The 24611-nt window shown below is 47.9% G+C and overlaps 1 protein-coding gene across 3 annotated transcripts in view; it reads right to left on the bottom strand.

Moving 5' to 3' along the window:
* PTPN12 (protein tyrosine phosphatase non-receptor type 12) overlaps positions 1-24611 on the bottom strand; it is a 592849-nt gene that overhangs the window by 246821 nt on the left and 321417 nt on the right. For all 3 annotated transcript variants that reach the window (XM_086967364.1, XM_086967365.1, XM_086967366.1), the window contains one exon: positions 21526-21592. In XM_086967364.1, coding sequence (XP_086823490.1) covers positions 21526-21592 — 67 coding nt within the window. The remainder of the gene's footprint in view (positions 1-21525; positions 21593-24611) is intronic.

Below are 24611 nucleotides of genomic sequence, written 5' to 3'. Positions count from 1 at the left end.
TATATAGCCTATGTCCATCTGCACACCCTGAAAATTACAACGATGTATCGGGTGTGTGGATTGGCGCTGTGGTTCCCGAGTTTACCCGCCTCAAAGGTTCAAAGTTCTTCCTTTATAATAGTAGTATAGATAGATAGTGAGTTTTTAAACATTCACTGGGAAACATTCCTCCTCCCGACCTGCCATTAGTCCACTAAGAGGGAAGTTCATTGTCATGTGTATCTTATATGTGGACTGCTTTTTACAAATAGAGCACCATTATGGGTTATTAAACTAAATACATAGAGATTTTTGGCTGGAACATTCCCTGAACTGACATATTAAAAGGTGCTTAGCTATATTATGATGAAAAAAGGAGGTTTGGTTAAATAAAATATTTACTTTGGATCACGCAATTCGTTCAAGCAGGGAAGCTCGTATTGATTCCAGATTTTTGCGTTTCATACTACAATTCTACCACTGATTATGAGTATCTCCGACATCAAAGGTTAATGCTTTGTTCGTAATTCTTGGAGGAAGAGATTAGCGAGCAGGTGACAGACAGAATTCACATTTTAATTTTGTCAGGTTCACACAGCGCAAACCTTACCCAAAGATATGAGCTCTTCATGGAAACCACCTGTTAAAAACATATATATATATTTTTTAAAGCGATTTGAACCCTGTTTCCCATGTTACATGGTCGGCAGCTATAGCTGTGAAGCCACATCACCTCCTGCGAAAGTACAGCTAGTGTTGGGTTCAATGGCCCAGAGCATGTCACGAGGTTCCAGCTTTCAGTGGCAGGATTTTTAACAGTGCACATCCTAGACTCACGTATTTGAATTTGCTGCCCTATGTAATAATGAGGAAATAGGAGACCCGTTGAAATAAAATGTTTGCAAATAATTACACAATTTGGTGAAATAGGGAAGCTGGGACTCAGCCTAGGGTTTCTAGATCTACTTTGTGCAGTTCAGCCACAAGATGGGTATCACTTCCTATAGCCCTCATTACATCAGAGTACTGCTTTGTTTGGTGCATGAGATCACAGCTCATTGTTGTCTTCAGGGTTGTAGAGGACCTTGAGCTGAACCAAAACCAGACACCTGGCTTGAGCATTCAGTGGCTCATCCACCAACCACAGAAAAGGGGTTTATTAAGGGAGTGAAAGGAAGCACAGAAAGGCCTGTGTACATGTTCTCTGCTGCAGGGTGTTCTTTTGTATCGTCTTTCATGGGGACCTCGTGGTAGGCTAGTGCCTTTGCTAAAGCCAATGGCTGGGATACATCAGTCCCAGGTCAGATACACTGAGGCATAGCCTTATTTTTATTTGTTTAAATCGTTTTTATTAAACTTTTTTGTTTGTTTTGCATATTATCAATAATGCATAGTCAGAACAGCGCTCATGTAACAGGTAGAAAAAGAAAGAAAAGTGATTGCCAGTAGCAAAGTGCACAGTAATTAATAGCAACAGGAAAACAGAGATTAAAGGTATGGTGAGTACATCAAATCGTGAGGCAATATCTCAAGAAGGACAGAGCAGTGCTGTCAAATCACAGCACCAGGTAGCAGGTGAATAATTCAGGTACAGTGCAGTTCAAACTCAACCAGGGACATAGGGCACAGCAAAATGAGGACAACATAAGCGAAGGAAGGGTAGGGGAGAGGCACTCGCAACCTTGCTGCCGCATCCAATGTAGCCGGGGAGGCCAAAGACTGCCAAGACCTAGTGACAATGGGACGCTGAGACAGAGGGGCTAAATCAGATCGGATGTCGGTGTTAGTCTGCATTCACGCCAGTGGGGGATATACCCTGAGTGATAACCCTTTGTGATGTAGTCGGGCTCCCTGTGTCAGTGTCCACCCCTAGGAGTTTGGAGACCGTTGTGTCCCATTGAGTGCCAGGGGGAACATATGAATGCCAAGAAGGTCCTCTCTACATAGCGCCGCACCACTTTTCCCAAGTTAAGCAGGGATCATGCCAAGCAAGTGGGTGGGGTGATGGGGAATTTCCACCGCTTGGTGACCAAGCGTTTGGCCGTTATTAGACCCAGGTATAGAAACGGTGTGGCAGCTCTATATTTCTTGTTTCTGCTGACTAAGTGCAGCACATGGGCTTCACAAGTCGGGGGAATAGTGCAGGAGGTGCAAGCTGTGAGGGTGACCGTCACAGCGTCCAGTAGTCAGTCAGAACAGGGCAGTCCCAAAGCATATGAAGCATGTCGGCATCTAATTGCTGGCAACGGGGACAGGCCGCATCTATGCGGAGGAAGTACTTATTTATTTGGGCTGGGGTAAGGTAGGCCTGATGTAATATGAAAAATTGTATCTGCTTGAAGCGCTGGTTACGGGCGATGCGGGTCGGGCTGCCTTGGGCGGCCGTTCACTCCCTATCTCTAAACGCCCTCCCCCGGGTTCCCTCCCAATGAAGTCGAAGTCAGGCGAGATCTACCTCCATGTGTTGTCGAAGTGAAAATGCTAACCAGCGCATGAGGTGTCTACCTTTACCCAGCAGGTGAAAGTACTGCGAAGTGTGGTGTATGGGAGGTTCCTGAGCGAGTAACCCATTTTGACGCTAACAAAGCTATGAGTGCTCTGTGTAGTAGAAACTGGCAAGGGCGTACGTTCGCCTCTGCTATGCGTTCTTTGAACGGGATAAGTGTGTCCTTCTGAAAAAGGTCCCCCACATCCTGTATCCCTTCCGAAGGCCAGTGATGCAACTCAGCCGGCAACGTGTAGGTATCCCCCGCGGAGTTCCCAGCAGTGGATAACATCTCTGTCCCTGAAGTTCATTATGCGGAACAGGAAGGGGCGAGGGCAGGCCCCCAAGGCAGGCCTGCGGGCAGATACCCTGTGAGTCCGCTCCACTACAAATTGCGAGAAGAGCCATCCGGAGGGCATCAGGCTTCTTATCCAGACCTCCGTGAAAGCCTCCGGCTACCGACCCTCTGCCCCCTCCGGCAGACCAACCACACAAACATTATTACGGCGCGATCACCCCTCAGTGATGTCGACCGTCTCCTCCAGGTTGCACACACGGTCGAGTAGATCGTGTAGCGCAGATGTGCAGCTCTGACAGCAGGGCTGGAGGTCTGCCAGGGTGGTCTCCATTTTGCGGACTCTAACAGGGAGTTTGTGCTGGTCAGCACGGAGGACTGTAAAGTCGAAAGTGATGGTGTTCATTCGGCCCTCCAGAGAAGTGCGGTTCAAGTCCAGCGAGTTGCTGATCCGCTACACCGCACCTAGGACGGTGTTGAGTTTGGTGGCAAATGTCAGGATGGTTCATTTCCATCGCCGACCCTTGAGTCAGAAGCGGCGCCCCAGTCGGGCCCCCGTGGGAGCATCCCAATTGGTATTATTACATAGGCGGCCCATAACAATCTGCTGGGCACTCCGCATAGGGAGTGAGGTAAGGACCTCAAGCCCCAGCAGCCTCAGTATTGTCACCGGCAGCGCTTCTATTGAGTCAATGGCCGCTCTGTGCTCAGTGCTACGTCGTCTGCAGGGTGATATTGTTCCAGTCAGCGAGACAGCTCACAGTGTCCCCAGCCACCCCAGGACCCCTCTAGACGTCACACTATTTCTTTGGGAGCCGCGGCTCACCTCTCCAGACAAGCTGCAGCAGAAGAGGGGAAGACTGTCTGTCTTCATAGGCATATAGCACAGATGTGTGGGCTCTGAGGTCAGAAGGTATCACCGAGCCATCTGGGCTGGCCGCCTCCAAGAACCACACAGGCAGAGCCCCGCGATGCGCCCTCGTCTCCGGGTGACACCCCTATTAGGCTTTGAAGCAGGCCCCTCGCTATTGTAGGACCTTCACCATGATAGTGGCCCCGGACCACACCAAGCGGCGCCTACACAATACCACCACAGACAAGGGAGGGCCCTGGGTCTGACCGATCTCATGGCCCCCACCGCCTGATCAATGTAATAATCCACATTTGTAATAATAATCCACATTTGTAAAGCGGGAACAATCACCCGTAAGGGTCTCTAGGCGCTAGGGGCCGTCAAGAAGATTAAGAAAGCTACTGCCCAGAGTCACATGGTGCTGGGCTAATCTGCGGCCGGCACCGGGGATCGAACCATGACCCCAGATTCCGGAGTCAGTCGCCCTGGCAGCGGCGCCACACCTCTTCCTGTACAGGCCCTCTGCAGCGGTGGACCCCTCCAAAAGAGCAGGCAGCAAAGACTACAACGAATAGGGCCCGCGTTCTATTGGAAGAAAGCTCCAGCCCTATATCAAGAAAGGGAGGATGGGGAGGAACCCCCCATGGCGTGGATCCGGAGCAGTTTCACAGGCAAGTTCAACATCCAGCATGATATAATGCCCGACAGATCTAGGTCCCGAAGGAAGGCCGCAGCAGACAAGCCAGGGGTCCCAAAGGATGGAGCAGCGCAGGTTCAAGGTACTTCCAGATCTCCCAACGGTTTCAGGTGAGGGGCCCTAGGGCCGACTGAGCCCGTGGTCACTCACACCAGCCCAGACGCCGCAACCTCCGCCCATAGGCCCAGCACAGCAGCCCTGTCACAGAGTGTGCGTGGAGTCCATGTGCAGGCCCTAGATCCAACCATACCCAGGGGCCCGCTACCACAGGGCTGTAACAACAGCCGCAAGCACCCCGGTGGGGGCATTAGGCCCGGCCGACCCTCGTGGCCACCCACCATTACACGCCACAGCACCAGCCCTGGCCTCTGAACGCCTGATCCTCGACAGCCCGCGCCCCAACCACTTCACCTCCCACCTCAGGAACCTGCACTGGCTCCCTGTCGACAAAAGAATCTCCTTCAAGCTCCTGATCCACGCACACAAGGCACTCCACAAGACGGGTCAAGCTTACCTCAACAGTCGACTCTCCTTCTACGCACCCAACAGGGAACTTCGCTCCGCAGAACTCTCCCTGGCCACCGTCCCACGCATCCGTAGAACCACAGCCGGAGGCAGATCCTTCTCCCACCGCGCCGCCACAACCTGGAACACCCTCCCCCTTAAACTACGACAAACCGAAGACCTAACCTTCAGGAGACAACTCAACACCTGGCTGTTTGACCAGTAGCAACAGCACCCTCCCTCTCCACCCCCCTCAGCGCCTTGTAACCCTTGCGGGTATGAAGCGTGCTCTACAAATTATTGATTGATTGATTGATTACCACTAATGGAACATGTGGGAGAGGCGGAAAAGGGTAGGCAAATCTCTCTTACAAGGTCATCCAAAGTGCATTGTCCAGGGACTGTTGGAACCTGGAGGCAAATCTGAGCATTTTGTATTTTCTGCGGTGAACAGTGCTATCTGGGGGAACACCCAACGTTGAAAGTATGGTATGAGGAATTAGGCGTAGAGTGCCCACTCATGGACTTGTTGCTGCATCTTACTGTGCAGGTCTGCAAAATTGTTCTGTGCTCCTGGTATGCACTCTATCATTAGGCAGACTAATGTATCGACCATCACCAAATGCTCGGAGTTAGAGCAGACAACTGCAAGGAGCATGTTTCACCCTGTTTCAGTAAGTAAAACATGGCAGTTGTGTTGTGAGTCCGGACCAGTGTAATCTTGTGTTGAATGCTTTGGACCATTGTGCTGCTAGGTACTCATGCAATGGGTGTATGTTTAACCTGGCATGTAGACTATGCAACAGCCCATCGTACATAGGAAGTGCATGGCCTTTCTGACAGTTACTTGACAATCTGGCTGAAAAAGAGGATGCAGCGCTTGGAATGCTTGCACTCTTGCCAGGCTGGGGTATGCTTTCCCTGAGCGGGAAGGGTTGTATTTGCAGAGGCTAGAGATGGGACTTGGTGGCATTGATGGTAAAGCAAAGGCTGTATTAGAGATATGTATGGTGGCTTGAATGTGAGCTAGTCATTGCTGCACTATTAAACTCTTGATCAGCCAATTGCCCAGGTAAGGGAAGACGTGGACACTGGTACTTCTGAGGTGAGCGCCTACCACTACAAGGCATTTTGTAAACACCTGGGAGATGTTGTTACTCCTAAGGGCAGTACTTTAAACTGATAATGGTGATCACTTACCACAAACTGGAGGAACCATCAATGTCCAAAGGGGATGGAGATGTGGAAGTAGGCGTCCTTCAGGTCAAGGGAGGCCATGAGGTTGTCTTGCTGTTTTAGAGGAATGCCATCCTGGAGTGTCACTGTGTGGCAGTGCTCTGATAGGATGTACTTGCTGGGGGGGCAGAAGTCGAGGATGGGCCCGAGGGACCCATCCTTCTTGGGAGTAAGAAAGTATATGGACTATATCCCTTTGTCGTGGCACAGGCTCTATGGCCCTTTTTGCTCAGCAATGCATGCATCTCCTCTTGGAGCAGACGCTGATGGTACGAAGTAAGCCGTGGTGGGGGGAGAACAGGGGGGTTTGTGTGAATTCTAGACAGTACTCTTTTGCTACAATACCTAGAACACAATGGTCTGAAATGATCTCTGCCAGAGGGACAGAAACCTTTGCAATCTTCACACGAAAGGGATTATATGGTCAGGACGAAGGATACGGGAGTCACTGGTTGGAAGGTGCAGCACCTTTAGGGGCTGCATCCTTTCCCCTGCCTTTGCTGCTGTCCTTCTATCCTGCCCTGCAGTAAACCCGAGAGGCTGTTTGCGGCTCCTGTTGTCTGGAGAAGGACATGGATGCCTCCGGAGTAGTGACCTTACACCCTCCATGGTACAGTGTGTGGCGAAAGGAGCCACGGGTAGATGTTGTCTGTTTGCACCCACTGCTTTGGCTGTTTATGTTTCCTCCTTAATATTTTCAAACATCTGGTCAACTTGTTTCCTCCGTAATATTTTCAAACATCTGGTCAACTTGAGGACTGAACAGGTGCTCAACAACAAACAGCAAGTTTACCAGATGTAGCTGTATCTCTGGTTGGCAGGTCTGTGAAGGACACTGTGTTAACCGGGGGTCGGGGTGGAACTTTGTTTCACTCCACGGAATTAAGAAAAGCTCCCTGAAAACTCAGTGAGATTCGGTGGGTTCTGTCCAACTTTGAGCAGCCTGTCTCCTACTTTCATAGGAGATTTCCAGGTCTCCGAACATTTCTTGTCTCAGATATTCAGTTTGGAATGAATTAACCACCTGTTTACTATGGGCATACCTCGTGATGTGCCTCACATACATTAGACAGTTTTTTACTCACACATCAAAATACATTTCAATTTCCTGGTGTGTCATTTTTTGAGCATTTACCTAATAGACATCACAGGAGACCAGTGCTCCAGGTCTTTTGTTAATCAAGTGGGCTGAGACTTAGCATTTGTTTTCCCTATTTAATTTGCTCCGGTATTTCCGGTCTTACTGGTCCCAGTGACTACATATGAAGTTTATGCTAACTGGATAGTTACTATGGGACATTTCATTTCCCCAGTTGTGGTTTTGACCTTGGTTCCACAGACTATGTTTGAATAACAGATCATCTTGACATCTCACTTCCAGGCCTTTTTTACTTGGAAATCTTAGCTACACATCTCCGATTCTATTTCCTTTCCAATAGCCTTAATGAAGTCATCTGTGTGACGAAAAATGTCAGCTGTGGCTGTGTATTATAATGATGCTTCCTTTGGGCTGAACATTGTATTGTGATTAACATGAAGTAAATTGGACTCAATCTACTGGCATCTTTACATTTATGGACTTCACAAACGTTCTATTGGACTTCTCGGAGTGCTTTGGTATCTACTTGTATCTCCTTTGATTTGGCCGCAGCTTTAGCTAGGATCCACCCAATGCCAGGCTGGTTGTGAATACCTGCTTTCTGGCACAGAATTCCTCTTGGAGGCGCTAGAGGATTGGCTGGTCATGATCCTCTGAAAACACTAGATGGCATAAGCATGCACAGCATGTATATCTACAACACACACATGCCACAAACGAGATGTTTTTTGGATGGGCTCGTATTTTCATAAGTAAACTACCCAAGGCATTAACGGATACCTTCTAACTTTATAAATAAAAATAAACTGACAATAGAGCAAAGATCTAAGGCACTCATAAAAGTCTGTGAGTCTAGGCACAGGGTTATAAGGCTATCAAAACGGCCTCCCAGTACTTGAGCAAGAACTGGCTGGGACACTAATAAACAGAAGGGTCCTACTTTGCATGGAGAAGAGTTCCGGAACAGTTTCCACCAACTTTGGCAAATAAATTCTCTTTCCCTCAATAACACCGATACATTTAGTTTGGCAGCAAGGGATTCGGTAAATGTTATTACACTGTACACAGCTTCGACTATAAAGTGAATTTTAGATTACTTATTGAGGCAAGTTGTAAATGTACTTAGTAGCCCATTCATATTTTGCAGCTGAGAAAATGCTACCAAATCTCATGAGCTGGTTGATGGCTACCCAATTCTCATTTGTAATTTCTGGATTGCCAAAATAGCAACCACAAGCGGAGAAAGCCTCTCTCTAGCTCACTTCCAATCAGCATAATCAGAGTCATACGTGGATGCCCGCTTCGCCAATCAGAATATCATCCTACTTTCCCTTGTTACCAAGATAATTGTCTTTTACAGGAGAAACAAATTAGAAAGGAGATCTGAGTCTTTCATGACAGCAGGTCAGAGTTTGCAGACTTTCCATAGTCACTCAACGAATGAGACACTGACACTGACACTGACACACACACACACACACACACACACACACACACACCTTACTGAGTAGTAAGCATTTGTTTGTGGCATGTAGTGCTGTGGATTAACATGCTTAGCATAAGCCGGTCATTTAGTGTTGGGCTCAGAAGTGTAGAAGTTCTTTTTATTGAAAGAAGTTATTAGAGTCACGAGTTATATTGACTCCTCCTCTTGCTCGCGTTGCGCATAGTCATCAACTCCATTGTTCGATTGTTTTCTGTTTGGCGGGTGAGGAGGGAGAGAAAGGATAGCGTATGCTATAGAGATGACCATCTAGTGAATGCATATGTATATAAATGCAAAGAGCACAAGGGAGGAGGGTGAGCACATGTGAACCTACAGCACTACATGCCACAAACATATGCGTACTGGGTAATTAACATTCACTGTTTGATGGCATGTATGGCAGTAGATGCACATGCATAGCATAGACAAAAAAGCAGTTCTCCTTGTAAGCGGTAATTAATTTGTGCTTGGTGCATTTGCTTGAAATAAAGTACCCAATACTGCTTGACCAACATTTGCTTGCTATATTATAATCACATCTCCACAATTATGTTTTGTAAATGTATGTGGAGTAGTCCATGTAGCTGATTTACATATGTCAGCTAGGGAAATGTTCCCTAAAAATGCCACAGAAGCCTCTATTTTGGATGTAAAATGGGCTCTTGGTGGAATAGTAAGTGTTCTTTTGGCTTTAGCGTAACATGCTTAGATACATTTAACTATCCAACGTGCAATACCAGATTTAGAAATTGCTTTACCTTTATGTGCTTTTGAAAATTACACAAATAGTTGTTGTATTTTATGGAAAGATTGTGTTCTATCTATATAGAACATTAATGCTCTTTTGATATCTAACATACGCAATGCTCTTTCAGCTACTGATTCTGATTGAGGGAAGAATACAGGTTACTATGGATTGAGGGAAGAATACAGGTTACTATGGATTGTACCATGTGAAAATGCGATATTACTTTAGGTAATAATTTAAGGTTAGTTCTGAAAACCACTTTGTCTCTATGTACTTGAAAAAATGGTTCTTTAAAAGTCAATGCTTGAATTACTCCAACTTTGAGTGAAGTAACTGCAATCAGTAAAGTGAGTTTCCATGATAGAAACTGCAATGGGCATGAACGCAATGTTTCAAATGTTGGACCCATTGACCTCGTTAGCACAATATTTAAATTCCACATTGGTGTAGGTGGTGCTCAAGGTGGAGTACCGAAGTCCTTGTAAAAAGGCTTAACCGCATCGCTGCGGCGGCTTTTCCCGCTGTGCGCGGCATTTTTAAAAATCCCGCGTAACGTGACAAAGCCAGCTCGTCATCCGCGCAGCGCAGGTAACGCCCATGACGAGCTGGCTTTGTCATTAGCGTCGAAGGGGTTAAATTACAAATAGTATTAGTGTGAGGGATATCTTTATAGATTGTGAATGACAAAGGAAGCAGGGCGAGAGGTGGAAAAGCGTAAGCAAATATCTCTGACCAATTGATCCATACTGCATTGCCCTTGGATTGTGGATGTTGGAACCTGGAGGTGTAGTTTTGGCATTCTGCTATTTGTGGTGTTGCAAATAGATACATGTCCGCTTGTCCCCATTGTTGGAAGAATAGGTGTAGCACTTGTATGGGCTTGTTGGCGTGTTCTGCTGCGAAGATTTGCCAGACCATTGTCTACTCCTATTCTGCAAGCAACTGAATGTTGAGCTGTAAAGCAAACTTCCAGATCTTTTGTGCTAGCAAAGACAATATTGGAGATTTGGTTCCAACCTTGTTTTTGCAACCAATACATGGTAGTCTGTTTTGCTTAAAACTACCTTGCATTTAGGTGAAGAAGGAATGCTTTTATCGCCAGATGAACTGCTAAGAGTTCTAGTTGATTGATGTGTAGAAGAGACAGACTGTGTCCAGTGCCCTTGCACAGTTATGTCCTGTAAATGTGCTCCCCAACCTTTCACTGATGCTTCCGTTGTAATGGTTATTTGCGGAATTGGATCTATAAAAGGCTGCACCTGTACTTGTATCTCGGAGTTCCACCATTGCAGAGATTGGCAAACTTGACGCCTCATCAACACTAGATTGTCTAAATGACCCTCCGCCTGAGACCATTGTTGCGCAAGGCATTCTTGTAGAGAACGCATATTTAGTTTGGCATGAGGTACTATGCCTATGCATGAAGCCATAGTTCCTAGGAGACGCATAACTGTTCTCACAGATATTTGTTTTTGAGGATGAAATAGTGGCACCCGATTTTCGAAAATTTGAATTCTGGCTGCATTTGGGTAAGCCAGTCCTGTCTGACAGTTTAGAATTGCTCCCAGGCAAGTCTGTACTTGTAGTGGTTGTAAGTGTGATTTTACTGCATTTATTGTGTAACCTAGTTTGTGCAGTAAATTGATTGTCGTTTGAGTTATCTGCAAACGTGTGTAATTTGTGTTGCTTTAGATAAGCCAATTGTCTAGATATGGAAATACATGTATATTTTGTCTCCCTAGATGTGCTGCTCCTATTGCCAGACATTTGGTTAAAACTCTGCCCCGGTGACTCCGAACTGTAGCATTTTGAACTGGAAGTGCTGTCCGTTGAGGGCAAATATGAGATATTGCCTGTGTGCTGGAGGAATTGGAATGTGGAAATAAGATCCTTTAGATCCAATGCTGTCATGAAATCGCCTTTTTGGAGAAGTGGGACTATATCTTGAAGAGTGACCATATGAAAATGTTCTGATAGGATATCCCTGTTTAGAAGTCTGAAATCTAATATGGGTCTCAGACTTCTGTCCTTTTTGGGAATTATAAAGAAAAGGGAGTAAACCTCCTTTCCCTGGTGTATTGGCACTGATTTTATAGCTCCTTTTTTTTATTAAGAGCTTGAATTTCTTCTTTTAGCAGGTTTGATGATGTGTAGACATTCTGTGAAAACGAGGTTGCATGTTTGGTGGTGTTGAGGTTACCTCCAGATAATAACCATGTTGGATAACATCCAACACCCAATGATCTTATGTGAGCTTTACCCACTGTGGAAAGAACTGGAGTAGTCTTCCCCCCCCTGACAGGTGTTATGTATCTGAGGTATTACTTCTTGCAGAAATGTCATTTGTGTCCTTATTAACTTGTTGGGGAACCGTAGATCCAAAATAGGTCTTAACGTTTCGGCCACTTTTGGTACAAGGACGCAGTTGGAGTAAACCCCCTTGTTTCTTAACTTGTACAGCACAATCTCCATTGCATCCTTGTTGAGGAGTTCCAGCACCTCTAGTAGCAAGAGTAAAAGCTCCTTTGCCGAGTGCACCTTATTGTTTGGCCTCTTCTTTGGAGGTTGGTTTTCTAGCTCTATGCAGTAGCCGTATTGTATGAGGTTTAGTATCCATTTGTCAGTTGTGAATTCCTGGAAGAAGTCCCTTATCCTGCCTTCTACTGGTGTTACATGTTGGAGGAACTGTTTGTCTTGTAGAAACAGTTTTTTTTGTCTGTTCGATGCCCACATAGAGGGGTTGCCTGGGTGGGTGTTTGCCTTACGGCGAAGTCACTTGGAGGTGAGTTGTTGCCCTCCTCTCCGTGCCTGTCCTCGTCCGTTTGAGCACCCTCGAAAGGATTGGCCTTGAGGCTGGTACTGTCAGTTTTGTTGCTGTTGTCCCTGCTGCTGCTGGGCCTGGTTGCTTCCATGATAACCTTGTTGGTTGATGCAATGTTCCAGGTTGGTTGTTTCCCCTACCTGCTGGTCTTCTTGAAGGTGTACCCCTTCTCATCCCTCTGAACTGCAGTGCTCCCATGGACCTTGCGGTCTCTGTCTTTTTTGAGCCGAGTTAGCTTGTCGTCAACTGGAGTTCCAAAAATCTGCTCTCCGTTGAAGGGTGTGTTAAGGATGTTGTTTTGTACTCCAGGCTTGAAGACTGAAATCTTTAGCCCGCTAGCTCGGTCACCCCAATCATCATCTGCCTGCTGGATGTCTCCGCTGCATCCAGGGAAAACTTTAAACATGTGTTAGCCATGTTTTTCCCTTTCTCTACCAAGTGGCCTGCCCTTTGCTGGTACTGTTCTGGTAGATGCTTCAGGAGTTGCACCACATCCTCCCAGTGCGGGTATGCGTGCCTGTTGATTAGAGCGCTTGAGCTGGTGGTGCGCCATTGAATCGCTGCACTCCTCTCCACTTTCCTTCCCATGAGGTCCATTCTCCTACTCTCCTTGTCTGGAGGTGGTCCGGCATTCATGGGTAAATTGGCCCTTTTCCTAGCTGTTACTGTTATTATTGAATCAGCTGGTACTGATCCCTAAATGTATGCAGGGTCCTTGGAGGAATGTTTGTACTTTTTTTTCAGTCCTCGGGGTCCTAGATTTACAAACAGCTGGCTCCCTGAATGCCTCCCTGCCTTGGTCCAGCACACTTGGGAGCATGAGTAGGAACTGGCTGCTTGTTTGCGAAGGTAGCAGAGTCTTCAGGAGAAAACAAGCCTTGGGATTCTCCTCTTCCAACTTCACCCCATATGTCTCTTCAGCCTTTTTTACAACCATATTATAGATCCCTATATCATCCGGCGGTGAAGGCCTTGAAGGATACGAGTCTACTCCTTCTTCCGGTATTTTGCCATCGAGATCCTGCGCCTACGAGGACGTGGAGTCCTGGTAAGTTTGCTGATCCTCCTCAGCTTCACCCTCGAAGTAATGCAGGACCTCTTCCTCCTGATCCTCGATGGCTTCGGGCGGATCAGGGTCCTAGTCGCCCGCTTCGGCTTCTGCCGCAGGCTTTGGTGGGATGATGTACCGGCTCATCCTTCTTTCGTTGCAGGATGCTCGCCATTTCAGCCCCGAGCCTCCTTTTCTTTCTTTTCATCTCGGCCGCTTGTTCGGCGTCGAGAGTTTGGGCACTTCGCTTCGAGGTCGAGGTTCATTGAGGGGTCCTTTCGAGGGCAGCCTTCGACGAGCTTGATTTGCCTTGGGTTTTCACTGTCTGGGAGACCTTTTTGAAGGATCCGCTGGGCTGTTTGTCCTTGGGTGCAGTTGCTTTCGCTGATTGTTTCGACAGCAATGCTCCCTTCGAGGACTGTGCTTCACTCTTACGAGTGTCGGTCGAGTGCTTGGGGGTCGACTACACTTACCTCCTTCGCCGTTTTCGTTTCAACCTTGACGACTGTGCTGTCCTCCGGTCCCTTCAGCGATGTTGTCCTCTTCTCCACTGGAGAGGCCCAAGTCTTGGAGCGATGGGAGGCGGCCGTTGCCCCTGTATGGTGTAGTTTGCCCTTCTCTGCCTCTCTCTTACTCTGAGAGGGTCTTCAGTGTGAACGCAGAGCATGTGTTGCAGTCCTCACTGTTATGGTCGAGCGGCAGGTAGAGGTTGCAGACTAGATGCTGGTCCTTCTGCGTGTATTTGTGGTGGCAATTGTCGCAAGAATTCGAATGGTGTTTTTCCCATTCCCGCGCTCAGGGAGCCCCCTGTGTGCGCATTTTTTATCAAACGTTGACGCTTTGATTTCGTCGTTTTTCTGTTTTTCGTCGATTCGCTCTCCAAAATTCTGGAAATCTTAGGTGACGATCCAGACCCAACGGCAGAAAAAGAATCTGAAGATAGCGCCAAAAGGTGGGAGCTTCCGGAGGAACCGCGTCAACGTCACAAGAAGACACCAAATGGTAGGATCTCAACGCCCACCGGGACCACAAAAAAAAAAAAATGCTACATATCAGAACCCAACCACTAGATGGGGGAATAATGCACAGCATAGTGAATCCAGAAAGATTCAAGCAGCAAAACATCTGACAGTTTCAAGAGGGTGGTGAACTATGGCTGGCGAACCATGGCTGGCAGGCCCATGTGGGAGCAATCAGGATCATTGTGAGGGAATGCTCAAGAGGGGGCGGGCTAGCGCTCATAGTCAAATCGCACCTTGCCTGCCAACTAACTAAAGTGGACATTAAGGGCAGCGAAAGCGCTCGCTTTTCTATCAAAGCCAACTCACAGTTCTGCGCAACTGGCCTCTTGATCTATAGACCTCCTGGCGCAGATGCCCCCTTCATCAACTCACTCATACAGTATCTGGGCACTAACATCACTAAAACGGCTAATCTCACGATCATAGGTAACCTCATCTTACATCTAGATAGAGACACCGAGCCCAAAATTGCCACCTTTCTCGCGGATCTCGCTGCCTTTCAGCTTAATCAACTCGTAAGTGGTCCCACCCATAGAGCGGGACACCTCCTTGATCCAATCTTTTCTAATATTACGAGTGGATCCGCATGCCCACCTATTCCTATGACCTGGACAGACCATCATCTGGTAATATTGTCAATTTCCTGCAATTCTAGCCCTGTTTTGGTGCCCACCCCGCTAGTTCAAAAACGTCCATGGAGAAAACTTCGCCTAGAGGACCTGCATAACCTCTTGGTGTTAAAACCCCCTCCCTCAAGTGAGGACCTTGACGTAGGGTATGACCAGTTCTGCCTCTGGATTACCCAGGCACTAGACACCCTGATCCCTGCTAGATGGATCAAGGCCCGCGCCCATACGGCTAGTCCCTGGTACAATTCTGAACTAGCCATTCAGAAAAAGGAATGCAAAAAGGCGGAGAGAGGTTGGAGAAAAAATTATGATGCCAATCTCAAACAGAAATATGTTCTACTCCAGAAAACCTATCACCGAAAGGTTTGCAGAACAAGAGCGGCATACTATGCCGATGAAATCAACAGTAGTTCCAATACCTCTAAATCTGTTTTTAAAATCTTGAAAGACCTTACCGCGAAAAAAACTGCTATCACTGCCACTACCTCCCCTGACCTTTGCAACAATATGGCTAATTTTTTTACCAATAAGATTAGGAAAATGTATGACACCTTCCCAAACTGTCCGCAGCTCTCGGTTACTCTGGACCCCACCAGACCTTCTCTCTCCTCCCTTCCTACACTTGAGCGAGAGAGTTTTCCAAAAATTTGTAAAAAAATCAAATCTGGTTCCCAGGCGGATCCCTTAAAACCTGAGACTTTCTGTGAAGCCCACGAACTTATCACAGAACATATACGAGACATTATTAACCTGTCTCTCTCTACCGCCAGAATTCCCTCCAAATGGAAGCAGGCATGGGTATCCCCCATCTTAAAAAAACCCACATTAGACCCCACGCTTCCTGAAAATTTTAGGCCCATCTCCCTGCTTCCCTGGCCAGCCAAAATTATCGAGGCACACGTTAACACCATTCTGACCAACTTCCTCCTAACCAACAACATTCTGGATAACTCCCAACACGGGTTTAGAGCTGGTCACAGCACCGAGACAGCCTTGCTCAGTGTAACAGAGGACCTCCGTACCATCCTTGACACCGGCGGAACGGCAGCACTGGTCCTGTTGGACCTCAGTGCTGCCTTCGACACGGTGTCGCACGAGGTCCTTCTGATGAGACTGGAGGAAATTGGAATCACAGGGACAGCCCTAGGATGGTTTAGAGACTTTCTTTCCAACAGGTCTTTCAAAGTCTCCACCCCCCCCTTACATCTCTAAGGAGCATAACATCGGACAGGGAGTGCCGCAAGGTTCTTCCCTGAGCCCCACCCTGTTCAATGTCTATGTCCGCCCTCTTGCAGAGGTGGCTAGAAGGAGCGGACTAGCATTGGTGTCCTACGCTGACGACACCCAGCTGGTGGTGGCTCTTAATGACAACAGTGGTCTGGAGGCTCTTCACTTCAAACAGACACTTACTGACATCACCAACTGGATGAAGGCGAATTTCCTCCAACTTAACGCGGGGAAAACAGAGATACTGCTCCTGGGGAAAAACACAGCGTCCTGGGGAGATAGCTGGTGGCCTGACGTCTTGGGCCAACCTCCTAAACCAAAGGAATGCGTTAAAAATCTGGGAGTCTGGATGGACTCTGCACTGAAGTTCACTCACCATACTAAAAAGGTGGCTGCCACCTGCTTCGGCATTTTACGCAACCTCAGACCTATTTTGAGGTTCTTCAACTGCCGCATCCGCCAGTTAATTGTCCAGGCGACCATCCTTTCAAGACTGGACTATGCCAGTTCCCTTTTATTGGGGGCTAACCTTGCGGAAACCACCAGACTACAGAGAGTCCAGAATGCGGCTGCCAGGGCGCTGGTAGGCCTCCCTCGCCACTCCTCGGTGGCCGGAGCCTTGAAAAAACTGCACTGGCTCCCGGTGGGCAAAAGGATCCAGTTTAAGGCACTGTGTTTAGCCTTTAAAATCCTTAAAACCGTCTCTCCCCCAATGTGTGCCCCCTCCTGCGGAGTACATTCCTAGGAGGTCGCTTCGCTCAGAGGGACAACATCTTGCGATCATCCCTCGTACCAAACTGGCCAGAATAGGCGGCCGATCCTTTAGCTTCCTAGCTGCCAAGCTATGGAACAGTCTTCCGGAATCTATCCTTGGCATGCAGGACCTTTTGGCCTTCAGAAAGGCCATCAAAACTCATCTCTTTCAGTAATTGCTTCCCTCTCTCTGTGCCTCCAACTCTCTGCCTTCAGTCTTCTCGCAGCGCCGGGACGCCCCTTGGCTGGGGCAGCCGCGCACTATATAAACTACTATAACATAACATAACATGCTATTTGTTCTTCCGAACCACTAGCGGAATCAGTGGGAGAGGTGGAAAAGCATAAGCAAATCTGACAGACCAGTTCATCCATAGTGCATTGCCTTTGGACAATGGGTGTGGATACCTGGATGCGAAGCTTAGGCATTTTGCGTAGGTGTGTGGCGTACAGGTCTATTTCTGGGTGACCCCACATTTGAAAGAATGGAAGCAGTACTTCTGGATGAAGTTCCCATTTGTGGATCTGATGGCTCGGACGACTGAGCAGATCTGCAATCTGATTGTGTACTCCTGGTAGGTGCTCTGAAAGGAGATGTATGTTCTGAGGAATGGTCCAACTCCATATGCTTTGAGCTAGGTGTGAAAGCTGGAGAGAGCGTGTCCCCCAACCCCGTGTTTTTGTATGTAATACATTGCTTTCATGTTGTCTGTACGGACCAGGACAGCTTTGCCTACGAGGTGGATCTGAAAAGATTTTAACGCTAGGAAGATCGCCAATAATTCAAGGTAATTTATGCCGAATTGTTTCTGTTGAGGGTCCACATGCCCTGAAAGGGTATGGGTTTGAAGATGAGCTCCCCAGCCGGTGAGCGATGAGTCTGCTGTCAGCACTATCTGTGGAACTGGGTTGAGGAACGGCCGTCCTTTGGAAAGGATTTGTGTGTTCCACCACTGCAGAGAGCGATGGGTGCGGTCGTCTACGAACACCAGATCTGTTAGCGGACCGTAAGCTTGGTTCCACGGACGTGCCAAACACTCCTTTAAGGGACGCATTTGGAGTCCTTCATAAGGGACGATGAGAATGCAAGAGGCCATCATTCCGATTAGCTGCATGAACACTCGAGCTGGCAGTCAGTGTTGAGGCTGACATTTTTTCAATAGAGCTTGTATGGCGGTTATCCTGACTGGGCTGGGGTATGCTAGAGTTTATTAAGAGTCTATGGTAGCCCCTAGATATTATTGTATGCTGGAAGGTTAGGGGTGGGATTTGGTGAGGTATACTGTGAATCCCAAGTCATGAAGCAGTTGGATTGTTTTGTGTTTGTGTTGCACACAGCTGCTGTGTGACCTGGCTTTTATGAGCCAGTCTTCCAGATAAGGGAAGACATAAATGTGCTGCCTTTGTAAGTGGGCTGCAACTACTGCTAGACACTTGGTGAAGATACTGGGTGCTGTAGTCACCCCGAATGGGAGGACTTTGAATTGGTAGTATTGTCCGTCTAGGATGAACCGGAGATATTTCCTGTGAGAGGGTTGAATGAGAATATGAAAGTAGGCATCCTTTAAGTCTAGAGTGGACAGAAAGTCGCCCTGTTGACGCAGTGGTAGCAGCTGTTAGAGAGTGACCATGTGGAAGTGATCAGACTGAATTTAGTGGTTTAGGGGTCTAAGGTCCAATATGAGCCTGAGAGACCAGTCCTTTTTTGGAATTAGGAAATAGAGGGAGTAAACCCCTGTGCCTTGATAAGGCAAGGGGACTGGTGCTATTGCATGTTTTTGTAATAGAGAGAGAGAATCTCTTGTTTGAGAAGTGTGAGATGTTCCGAGGACACTGGACGTTCTGTGGGAGGAATATCTGGGAGAGGGGGGGGGTAGAGGTGAGAGCCAGGCAAAAACCATACTGGATAATTTGTCTTACCCACTTGTCTGTTGTGAATGAATTCCAGACAGGTTGGAACTGTGAGAGACCTCCCCCGACAGGAGTGGGATGATCGGGGAAGTTTAGGGAAGTCACTGTTTGTTGCTGCGACCTCTTCCCTTACCATTGATGCCTCTGTAGCTTCCGCGAAAGTATCCTTTGGAGGACGTTTGAGTGGGACTCTTGTAGGAAGAAGAGGGATGTTCTGAGCCAATGGTTTTGGAGCCAGGCCTGTAGAAGGAGCAGCGAAAAGAACCTCTAGGGGGAAGGATTTGTAAGGCCCCCATGGACTTAGCAGTGTCCGTATCTTTTTTCATCTTATCTAAAGATGTGTCAACTGAGGGCCCGAAAAGATGCTCTTGATCAAATGGCTGATTAAGAATAGCTGATTGTACCTTTTGTTTGAATCCGGAGACTCGGAACCAAGCTTGCCTGGGAAACAAAACGCTAGTGTTAATGGCACGAGATTCTGTATCAGCTGCGTCGAGCGCACATTTAATGGAGGTGTTTGTGATCAATTTACCCCTCTTGTATAAGGTCATTGGCTTTTTTTTTAACTGGTCAGGAAGGTGTTGCATGAGCTTTTCAAGCTCATCATAGTGCGCCCTGTCGCACCTGACCAATAAAGCTTGGGCATTGGCAATTCGCCAATGATTTGCAGCCTGTGACGCAACATGTTTACCAGATGCATTTATTAGTTTGGACTCCTTATCAGGCGGGGGAGTGTTGCCTGTACTTTGAGAGTTTGCCCTCTTGAGTGCATTAGACACCACAAGAGAATCTAAAGGGAACTTGACCTTCGATGCAAATTGGGTCATTGGGAGCTGCCTTATACTTTTTGTCTACCCTGGAGTTATGAATTCTGGCCCTGGTACATGTTTAAGCATGCCCTTTAGCATTGGCAGGGTGTAGATGGATTTTTGCGAGGGTGCAAAAGTTTCAAGTAGAAAATCTTCCTCTAAGGGATTACAATGTAACTGCACCCCATGGTTTTGGGCAGTGCTAGTGATTAGTTGCGCAAATCCAATATTGTCATCAGGTGGTGATGGCCTAGATGGATAGAGGTCAGGGTCATTATGTGGGTTGGTATCTGTGTTGTAGTCATCCCAAGGGTCTACTTCGTGTGGGATGGTAGGATCATCATCCCCTTCTGGATCTATATTTCCACCCCATCGGTATAATCATCTGGTGTTTGAGATGAAAAAGTATGTTGTGGGTGGTGAGGTGGAGAAATTGAAAGATTTGGATCAGAAGGAGGTGGAGAGGTGTTCGTACTCATCTCCTTTCGCTTCAAAGTATTTCAGGTTCCTCTGAAGGGTCCAGTTGTCTCTTTTTTGGAGGTTTGGCGACAACTTTGCCAGTCTCTGGATCAATAAAATGAGTTTTTTGTTTTGGATCCGAAAAGTCAGGTACAGACAGTGTGGGTAAAATGTCTTTTGTTGGTGCCAAAGATTTTGGGCCAGAATGTTCTTTGGACCGAGTCTCTGAGGATTTGGCTTGGGCTCCTTAGGTTTTATAGGAGTTTGTAGCTCAGTGACATTTTTCAGCTCCGGTGATTTTTTCGGCTCCGATGCCGTGTTCGGCTCTGAAGATTTTTTCGGTTCTGACTGTTTGCCCTTTGCATGTTTTGCCGCTGAGGGTTTTGGCGTAGGGGCGGTCTTCTGTGCAGACTAAGCAGAGCGTGGCACATCTTTAGTCTTGTGCTTCGGTGCCGAAGGGGAGTTTTCGGCACCAGAATGGGGCTCGAACCAGAGCAAGAAGGCCTGGCTTTAGGCTTCATAGCAGGGCCCGAGGGCGAGGCGTCAAACATATTGCAGGTGTCGACCGGAGCCAGAGGGCGCTACCAGAACCTTAGATTTGGGTTTTGGGATAGGGGTTTCGGTACTCACAGACCGCTGAGCCGGGGTGATTGTCTCCTCTTCGACGTCGGAGTCGTCTGCCTCGGAGACGGAGAGGTCTTCTTCATCACCTTGTTATTCCGGCTGGACATTGTGATCTGCTCCGAAGATGTCCGGAATAGAGCTGCTTCCATAAGACATTTCGTGACGTCTAGCCCGACGATCACAGATTGTTTTCTTCTACCAGAACGATGCACAGGCCTCGCAGTTTCTGTATTCGTGCTCCGGGGAGAGGCATAGATTACAAACCTTGTGCAAGTCCGTGTGTGAGAACTTATCACCACGCCCAGGGCATTTTTTTTAAAGGGAGTCCTTTCCATTGACCGCAGGCATGGTCGGCACAGATAAGCCTAACGGCCCGCATCGAGGTAGAAGAGTTTGTTTTTAAAGATGCACGTCAAAAGGGAAACTTGATCAAGAAAATACCGTCGAGTGGAGAGGAATGCACGTCGAAAGGGAGTTCAAAACCGAGGTCGGAGCGCAGCAAATCACATTCGAACCTGATGGCGGAAAAAACAATAAGGAGATGGAGTTGATCCCCATGCACACTATCGTCCTAAGGAGTAGTCACCTACCTCGTGACTACAAAGACTTCTTCCAAGACGAAAACTAAGTGCAAACATCCAAGCCCAACACCAAATGGCGATCTACGCCCAAGTATACGATCTACAGCGCATATGCCTCAAACACAATTCTTAAAAAGTGCGCATCAAACAAAGCTACTTACTGCACAGGGAACATTCCTATAAATGGGAACTTTTAAAGTTTCATTTGGCTCGACATAAAATTAATCTATAATACGCTGCTGTCAGAAAAGTTTCTTACCCCAGCTTTCAGCAAGTTCCAGGTGTAATCTATTGCACAGATGGCTCCTGTCCTTCCACATCCTGCACTATGAATATCAAAGAGAGTTATTTCAAATGGCTGTAGTGTTCATAATTTGTTTAGTTTAGACCTTTCTGATTAGCTTGGCATCCACAGGTCCAGATACACAAAAGGGATACAAATCACAATACATTCTTATCACACATTGAATAAATAAACATTTTTTCCTTGCTGACACAAGTCAAAAGTAATATCTGTAAATGGGAAGCTCTCCCCTTGTAATTTATTGGTATTGCCCTTTTTAAAATGATTGCACTTCCCAAATACTTGTATGCTTTACAAAACATCCCTTAGAACATTACACAATTATTATTTTTTTTTCTAAACAAAGTGAAAGCCACCCTACGTAAATGGCTTGGTAAACTAACAAGGATAGCCTGGGCTGAATGTAGGCTGGTCACATATGACTGAGGATTGGGTATCGCGGATGTCCCAATTTAATTGGGCCACCCACCTTACAATATTACGGACTGGATGGATGAGGATAGGGATGATCCGACATACAGACAAACTACAGTACCTTCCGGACACCAATCCAGGACTACTACCGCTACCGAGTCAAGATTTCTAAGCATATTCCTGAAGTCATCACATTAGTACTAATTGTGTGGAGGAAAACACGGTTACATATGGCCTGCTACATAGGTATGAAATAATAAACCCCCCTGTGGCAAGGAGATTGGACCCCGCTGGTTAATAGAGGCTCCAAAATTAGGTCACAGGATCTTATTAGCATTTCCATATTAAGTGACATGAGAAATTAGCACTAGGAAATCATTCAGCCACAGAGTCAGTCTCACCGAAATCAAGGATAGCGGCTGAAACATGGGTGCCAGAGCCTGAATATCCTGGACTCATCATTCAGGAAAGGCCTGAAACTGCACTGTGTCAAGAACAGCTACAATCAAAGTGAGTGTCTGAGAGGGAGTCAAGTGTGACTACTGCAGAGAGACCAGGAGGTCCGCTGTAGTCTGGAGGTGGCAGCGGCAGCCTGGGGAGAGACCGCAATCAACAGCCAGACGTTGTGATAGAGGAAGACTAGCACCCCCTTATATCCACAGATGAGTTGCAGCCATCGCCATCACCTTTGTTAACATCTATGGGGCCCTGGTAACGCCAAAGGTGAGCACAGCAAACTGAAAGTGCTTGCGGCCTACAGTGAACCGTAGGTAATGCCGTGGCCAGGCAGGATGGTAATGTGGACGTATGCGTACTGCAAGTCCAATGGTACCATCCAGTCTCCCAGGTTCAGGGCAGACAGGATTTGAGCAAGCGGAGCATTTTGAACTTCTCCGTTCTTCTTGGGCACCAGGAAGTAGCGGGAATAACAACCACAACCTACTTCAGGCATAGGCACCCTCTCTTTGACTCCTTTGGCCAAGACAGCCATCACTTCCTGGAGGAGCAAGGACAGCTGGTCCACCATAAGCCTGTCGCAAGCACGTGGCATGGGTGAAGGGGAGGTCATGAAGGAAAGGTTACGAAGGGGAAAGAGTAGCCCCTTCGGACAATCTGAAGAAGCTAGCAGTCTGATGTTACTGATCTGCAGTGGGGGAGGTGTTGGCGAATCCTGCCTCCCGCTGAGCGCCCATGATGGTAAGAGGGCAAACTAAAGTGGTTTGGAGGCTGTGACTGCCGGGGGTGATGGACTGGCCAGACCTCTAGCTGCCCGACACACAGGATCTGTGGGTACTGTGTCCTCAGCCACGCAGAGGCTGAGAAGCTTGCGTGCTGTGGTGGATGGGCGGGTAAAGGCATGGCTGGGAATAGCCACAAAAAGTGGACTGGGGTAGGCAAAGGGCCATGGAAAGGCCCAAAGACCTGTCCGTAGCCCGGCTATACTTCAAGCATTCCTGTGCTTAGTTTGCCTGTTCTCCAAAGAGATGGGAGCCAGCAAAGGGCATGTCCATAAGCAGGGCTTCGACATCCCCGGAAAAGCCAGTTATCAGCCAGGTGTGGCACAGTAAGGCCATTGACGAGGAAACTGTTCTGTCCAGAGAGTCGGTTATTTCCAGACCACATCAGAGGGTGTACTTGACTGCATCTCTGCAGTCACGTAATAGCTTGGGAAAGTAGTGCCCTGGCCTACTCCGGGACCATGGGTAGCACCCAAGCAACAGAATCCCACAGTGCAAGGGGGGTAACGACCCAAAAGGCACGCAATATTCACATACCACAGTGCCAGGCTAGTGGATGAAAACAATTTTTTCTAATGATATATAGAGTCTTTTAGATTCACTATCCGGTGGGGCAATAAGGAATTGGTCAGGATTTACAAGAGATGTGGAAGCTTGGACCACTGAGACCTCCAAGATAGGGTGTTGAGTGAGGAAACTAGGGTCCATGGGTTGGGACAGTGACAACGGCCAAACATCCCGTTCACAGGAGCCCCTGTGCAGGGTTTGGACCAAGTCCCAACGAGGACGTCCATGGGGGCTTCATTAAATAGGGGAAGCGGGTCTGAGGGGTGTCACTTCCAGCTGAAGCACCTCTGTCAAGATGGCAGTCTTGACAGCAACCGAGGGAAGGATAAGGTCCAAAAACTCGGCCTCTCTTCTCACCACAACAGGAACCCCTCCTCCACAGCCACAGTAGGAGGAGAGAGAATGCTAGTATCTGGAGAGGTGTCCAGTTCACTAGCGTCTGCCAATTCCTCACACCAGTCCAAGTTAGGGTCTAGGGACTGGTATTCTTCAGGGTCCAGTGGCCCCCTCCCAATCCTCCCCAGTCCCAGCCCTTAGGAATAGGACGCCAACTGGAGCCAGTATCACCTCTCTGGCTCCATGTTAGAGTCAGGGACGAGAATGGGGATAGCGCTATTGGGAGGACACCGGGAGCGTCCCCGTTGGGACCGGCGCCGGAGAGGTTGGAGGTGGTACGACCAGTGCCAGTCTGGATCCATCCAAGGTTCCAAGGGGCCCGACTGGAGCTGGGAATGGAACCGCTGGCGGAGAACCAGTGGGGGCCCTTCCCGAAGCCATGGGGCACGTCAACTGGAATGGGCTGCCCAAATTGAGACGCATGGT

This window comes from Lissotriton vulgaris, chromosome 1_1 (assembly GCF_964263255.1).
Source record: "Lissotriton vulgaris chromosome 1_1, aLisVul1.2, whole genome shotgun sequence".
In the NCBI taxonomy this organism is placed as follows: domain Eukaryota; kingdom Metazoa; phylum Chordata; class Amphibia; order Caudata; family Salamandridae; genus Lissotriton; species Lissotriton vulgaris.
The sequence above is the reverse complement of the archived record's forward strand: the minus strand, read 5'-3'. Positions and strand labels throughout refer to the sequence as shown.